This window comes from Salmo salar, chromosome ssa23, assembly GCF_905237065.1.
Source record: "Salmo salar chromosome ssa23, Ssal_v3.1, whole genome shotgun sequence".
In the NCBI taxonomy this organism is placed as follows: domain Eukaryota; kingdom Metazoa; phylum Chordata; class Actinopteri; order Salmoniformes; family Salmonidae; genus Salmo; species Salmo salar.
The window spans coordinates 31,105,904-31,112,425 of record NC_059464.1 but is presented as its reverse complement, the minus strand read 5'-3'; the positions used below and the strand labels follow the sequence as shown (position 1 = coordinate 31,112,425).

Below are 6,522 nucleotides of genomic sequence, written 5' to 3'. Positions count from 1 at the left end.
GGAGTATGTCGCTCTCCTCAGAATCCTTTGCTGATTGGCCAGAACTCTTCTTCGTCGGTGGGGTTTTACGGCGATTTGGATCCAATATTTTTGGAGCATTGTCGCCACCAACTGTATGGGGTGACAAAAGGAAACTCCATACTATTAAGTAGAGTTAACTAAAACAAAACAAAACCAAAATAACATCACAAAAACGAACTCCCACTCCTTCAAAGTTCAATAACTCCCTCCCACCAATTTGTCGTAAACAACATTAGCATGAGTAACAATAGTGGAATCTGTTTGATTTTGTTTGGAGGAATAAATCACATTATTTAAAAAGGAGTGTATTATGTAATACTCAAGATCAGGGAGGTAGCTGCCAATTACTTCACACTGGAAGAAGTTAAGCTACACTAAAGCGACCCTTAAGAAACATGTAGTTTACATAACTAAATATACTTTGAAAAAGTAGTTCACTACATCCAAACTACTTTTTGTGAAAAATGATCATACCTAAATCTGAAATGTCATAGACTACAAATTGCGAGAACAGATCACTCTGAGCTGTGTAATTAGCTTATTAAACACTATAACTATGTTTCAAGTGAGAATTAGGCAGGTCTGATGCCGAAAAAGACAGGAAATTCTAGCCAACGTTAACCATATTTTATATTATTTTAGCAAAAATAAGTAGTGTGTAGTTCCAGTTGTTAGCTACACCACTACATAGCAAAAAAGTTATTAACTACTGAAAACACTACCAATATTTGAATTAAGTTCAACTACCACCAAGCTAAAGCAAAATGAAATTAACTTACTAGCTGAACTACATGTAGTTCACTACTTTTCAGTGACACCCACAGAACACAATTTTCAAATGTTTACACATCTATTATCTTCTTAGGTCTTATTGTGGGACTGACTTTGGAAAATCACCACCCCAATCAGTAAATTGTGTGTATTGGACATTCATATTGCACTCTACAGCCTGACCTATGGATTGTCCACCCATGAAATGGAGTGTCAGCCTACTCAGTGACAGCCACAGAACATAACTATGTGGAGTTTAAACAAATATTAACGTCTTAGCTCTTATTACAGAACTTTGCCTGTGTGATATCACCGTTAGAGTCAGCATATTGTGCGCATTGAAGATAATATTGCACTGTACAGCCTGGCAAGATAATTAAATGTAATAAAATAGCTGTTCTCTTGTGCAGGACAAGAATCATCCCTCTCTGTAGCATAGATGGCGCTGGCATTGTAGTCACACGTCTCCTGTCTACGCCCTCTACCGTTTACGGGATCTGTAGTTTAACAATCGAAAAATTGTATTCCAATTTGCCTTTCTGCGGCCTTTGTAGAACTACTACTCCCTCAATGCATTGCTGTGGCTTCCACGGGACTTGCGTCTTAGTTGACGACGCATCCCCAACCGAGCTGGAGTAAGCGGTTTTCAGGTAGGTGCTAGAAAAACATTGAATTACAAGAAACTACGTTAATATATTTATTTATTTAACATTGAATCGGCTAACAACTATATCCCTGTATCAACTCATCAGCTGACCTTTTTGTGACAATTCGCTAACAAACCCTCATCAAAGATTTGTATAACTATCTGTCCCATCACTGTACTAGCCGTTAACTAGATAGCTACCCCTATTAGCTAACATTACTGTAGTCAGGCATTTTATTTCACGTGGGATCCAATTTTTTCCGAAAAACATAGCTAGCTTTCTTCTGTTTTACAAAGTGGTTAATTAAGGGTAGGCTTATCTTTTAAACTGGGGTTATCTCATATAGTCATTGGTTTATCACGAGTTTACTAGAAAATGATCTACCTCCTAGCATTCCCAGATCTCATTTATTGCATGTCAATTTTGTCATTATCCCGATATGATAATTTTGTTGTTGTTGATTAGATGTGAATCATACTGCAAGTTCCCATATAAATATTGTTACTTTCTCTTTGAATGTTTGAGATGTAAAGTATGCCAATTATTTGTGTTATGTTGCAGGAAAGGACACACAGGATTTCATAATGACAGGTTTGTATCTAAATATTTTACAATTGAAGTCTAAGTAAACAATTCAATTATGTTCTTAATGAAACATAGCATGTACCTGCAACAAGTAATGCATGCGCATGAGAGATCATAAGTAACACACAATATTTTTTATTAAATTAGCCATGACATACTCTTGGTTCAATTATTGATTGTAGACATAAGGATCAACTAATAACACTGAACGCTTTCACTATTGTGCATTACCATTTTGTTATATGTTCCTAAAAATCCTAAAATGTGACCGTATTCAATTTTTTTTGTGTAATTTCTGCACTGACATCCCGTTCTCCCACATGTAATAATCAGTTTCCTGTTTTCAGAGCGGGTCAACAACTTTCCCCCACTGCCTCAGTTCCTGAGAATCAAGCCCTGCTTTTATCAGAATGTGGAGGAGGAGATCCCACCCCCGCACCGACAGCTGGTACGCCGGGTCTACAACCTCTGGATGTGTGAGTTACACCAAAGACATTTGAGTTACATAGTCCTACTGTGGGAACTGGGCAGTAACTTAATTCCATGCTGAGAGAATGGCCGGGTTGGAGAGTATCAAACCCGCAATGTACACTACATGGCCTAAAGTATGTGGATACCTGCTCTTCGAACATCTCATTCCAAAATCATGGGCATTATTATGGAGTTGGTCCCCCCTTTGCTGCTATAACAGCCTCCACTCTTCTGGGAAGGCTTTCCACTAGATGTTGGAATATTGCTGCGGAGACTTGCTTCCATTCAGCCTCAAGGCAATAGGGAGGTCAGGCACTGATGTCGGGCGATTAGGCCTGGCGCAGTCAGCGTTCCAATTCATCCCAAAGTTGTTAGATGGGGTTGAGGTCAGGGCTCTGTGCAGGCCAGTCAAGTTTTCACACCTCTCACATCAAAACTTTTCTGTATGGACCTCACTTGTGCACAGGGGGCATTGTCATGGTGAAACAGGAAAGGGCCTTCCCCAAACTGTTGCCAGAAAGTTGAAAGCACAGAATCGTATGTTGTAGCGTTAAGATTTCGAACCCGAACCATGAAAAACAGCCACAGACCATTATTCCTGACCACCAAACTTTACAGTTGGCACTATGCATTGGGGCAGGTAGCGTTCTCTTGGTGTCCACCAAACCCAGATTCATCCGTCGGACTGCCAGATGGTGAAGTGTGATTCATCACGCCAGAGAACGTATTTACACTTCTCCAGAGTCCAATGGCGACGAGCTTTACACCACTCCAGCCGACGCTTGGCATTGCGCATGGTGATCTTAAGGCTTGTGTGCGGCTGCTCGGCCATGGAAACCCATTTCATGAAGCTCCCACTAAACAGTTATAGTGATAAATTGTGACCGACTGATCTACAAATAATGAGTCGTTATTTATGACGATGGGTGATTTATAGATCGGTCAGTCGGCAGTTGCCATCATTCAGTTTGATCCTCTCGAGTGAGGCCAATTTTACATTTTTCTTCCTGTCTCTCTCATTCTGTAGTGTATTCAGTCACACTGTGTGTGAACGTGGTGTCATGCATAGCTTGGTGGGCAGGAGGGGGAAGTGGAGCCAATTTTGGCCTTTCCCTGCTCTGGCTTGTTCTCTTCAGTCCGTGCAGCTACACCTGCTGGTTTAGACCTCTCTACAAGGCCTTCCGGTAAGGTCTATTGAACAAACATTAAGCCGAACATCCATAATTTCGCACTCCAAATACCTTTTCTTGACTGACTACATATCTCCCTTTCTCTTTCCTAGGGCTGACAGTTCTTTCAACTTCATGGCCTTCTTCTTCATCTTCTTTCTGCAGTGTGTTCTCGCTCTCATTCAGACTGTGGGCATCTCTGGTTGGGGTGCTTGGTGAGTAGAAATATTTAATCAGTCTGGAAGGCACTGTTTATGATTGGCTGCTATCTGAATGGCTTGTCACTTATTTCACCTCAAGAATATAGAAAAATCTTCATAGCTTAGCAATAAAGATCACCTGTAGATTTGTATCAATCACCTACATTTTACTCACTGTACTGTGTCATGCTATGATTGGTGAAAAAATAAAGTTTGTAATTCCGCATTCATGCCATTAACAAATACTAACCCTGCTGCTCCACCACTGAGGAACCTCTAAAGTGGTTGGATCGCGACAGTGCTGTTTTTCAGCTACAACGTGGGTTCTGCTGTAGTCATGCTATTCTCGGCTCTGCTCTTCACTCTAGTGACTGTGTTAATGGGACTGATTCTCATCAGGGTGAGTCCAACAAACACACCTGAAAAATGCACAAGCACATGGAAACACACACACAAATAAGAAAAATACTCAGCCATTTTGACAATACACTCATTGTAGGCAGATAAAGAGAATAAACTAGCATGACTGGTTGGTTTGTCTGCTGTGTTCCCATCAGGTTCACAGGCTGTACCGTGGTGGAGGGGGCAGCTTTGAGCGTGCACAGGAAGAGTGGACCACTGGACTCTGGAAGAGCGCTCCCGTGAGAGAGGCCGGCTTCAATGCTGTCACTGAAACTGGCCCAAGCCTTCCCCAATACCCTGCTGATGTGCCAAGCTACCCCGACAATGGCCCCTGGTGATACCCTAAGTGGACTCTAGATGGAGACGGAGCACTTTCTCCATGGCAGGCAGGCTGGATGAACACTTGTCCAGCACACCATACTAGTACAATCTCACTTTTAACACTATGAAATGCAGAGCTGGAATTTTAGTAAGAATGTTAAGAGAATCAGCTGATTTTATTCAGCAGTACTTTAATAAGATTGATAGAGGCCACTACTATAGATACTGTTTATCTTTTGAGGGAAAAGCATATAATCCTTACATTGTTCAAAAGATTTGATGGATATTCAAAATATGATCCATTCCATTGCACCTGTTTACATTTAGTATGTTCCACAATATGAATCTGATCCTTCAAGTAAAAAGGTATCTTCTAAAATGGTTTATGTACAGTAGCAACAACGAGACTAAGAAAATGGATACATCAAAGGCTTGTGCCTTTTATTTAAAATATGAGACAAAAGAAGCATAGTGATTCCAAAGTTGTCTTTGGATTTATTTTGGCAGCCATATTCAGTGATCAATTCTTTCCAATTCAAGTTAAGACTACTCCATGAAATCAACCTAGCTTTGATGCTACTGGACATGACTGAAGGATCAGGGTTCTCCTCTTGCAGCTGGAGATATGGGAGTTTATATAGTGCACGGTTTTAATTTATTTATCACTGCACCTCAAGTGTTTCTGGTTTATACCTTCTTGATCTGCATTTGCCTCGTTTCTGAAAACTAAACCCGCCTTAATCGTACTTGCATGTAGAAAATGTTTTGCTTGACTGTCGCCTTAAGTACTGCTACATGTTTCAGTGTAACTGAGCCAATGAAACATTTGCCACTGTATTGCTTGAAGACTTCTCCAAGGAATACTGTATCCTTCTCATTCAACCAGAGCCCCCCCCCCCCTCATCCTGTGTGGTGCACTGAGCAATTTTTTTCTTGTTTGCTTTTGGTGGTCAGTGCCCTGTTGTGGCAGCACTCTTAATGCTGCATCACAACTCGTTCCAGACCGGAGCCTTGTTTACAATAGGTCTGGGAGAGCGGCAGCCACTCAAGAGTATACAACTTATATTTATTTCATATTCAAGTGTCCCTTTAGGGTTAACTGCCATGAGGTTTATGCAGATTGTTTTTTTTAGCTTGTCATACTGTAGTTAATATTGAGAATATATTCTTAAATGCATCAAATGTGTTGCTGCAGTGACAAACTTTAAAAATATATTATTTCAGACTTGACTGTGGTGTTATTCATCATTGACAATGTTTTAGTGTTTGCATTTCTTTTCCAATAATATACAGTACAAAACGACATACCCATACTGTATTAACCACTTTCATATTTATTTTACCTTTATTTAACTAGGCAAGTCAGTTAAGAGCTAATTCTTATTTTCAATGATGGCCTAGTGGGTTAACTGCCTTGTTCAGGGGCAGAATGACAGATCTGTACCTTGTCAGCTCGGGGATTTGAACTTGCAACCTTTCGCTTACTAGCCTAACGCTCTAACCACTAGGCTACCCTGCCACCCCGATATGACAATGGCTGGCTGGGACAACACAGCCCACCATATCTGTCCGTCATTGTGAAATAAGTGACATTACATCAGTTGCTAGAGTATCCAACACTTAAATATACCCCTTGGGCAGGTGAGACCTCTCTCGTGGATATTATTGTTACATGGAGACGACAGCAGAATTCCCGCTGGACAGATTAACTAAATAATGTGTTGGAATCTAATGAAAACAACTTCTTGACTGGTGAAATAATGATACAATTCCTAATAGCAATGACCAAAATGAAAGTTGTGGTTTTGACAATATGAACTGTTGATTGAGTTTAATCTAGAACTAAGAGCCTTCTAACTCAAAACATTGATCTCTAAATTACTTATTTTACATGAAATGTGAAGCAACACAGTGTAATGAAAGTGCTGCTGGTGA

At 40.5% G+C, this 6,522-nt stretch overlaps 1 protein-coding gene across 1 annotated transcript; it reads left to right on the top strand.

The window, feature by feature from the left end:
- The first annotated feature begins 1,266 nt into the window (after positions 1 to 1,266).
- On the top strand, positions 1,267 to 5,817 carry LOC106584398 (secretory carrier-associated membrane protein 4). Its single transcript, XM_014169669.2, has 7 exons — positions 1,267 to 1,442; positions 2,001 to 2,030; positions 2,372 to 2,500; positions 3,523 to 3,679; positions 3,778 to 3,879; positions 4,147 to 4,264; positions 4,422 to 5,817. The coding sequence occupies exons 2-7, from the start codon at positions 2,024 to 2,026 to the stop codon at positions 4,602 to 4,604; spliced, it is 696 nt and encodes a 231-aa protein (XP_014025144.1). The 5' UTR covers positions 1,267 to 1,442; positions 2,001 to 2,023; the 3' UTR covers positions 4,605 to 5,817.
- The last annotated feature ends 705 nt before the right edge of the window (positions 5,818 to 6,522 follow it).

Bases quoted from the DNA above. Each gene is read 5' to 3' on its own strand.
- LOC106584398 (XM_014169669.2), top strand. The intron at 2,501-3,522 runs GTGAGTTACACC...CTCATTCTGTAG, and splicing joins GGTCTACAACCTCTGGATGT to TGTATTCAGTCACACTGTGT. The intron at 4,265-4,421 runs GTGAGTCCAACA...TGTTCCCATCAG, and splicing joins TGGGACTGATTCTCATCAGG to GTTCACAGGCTGTACCGTGG.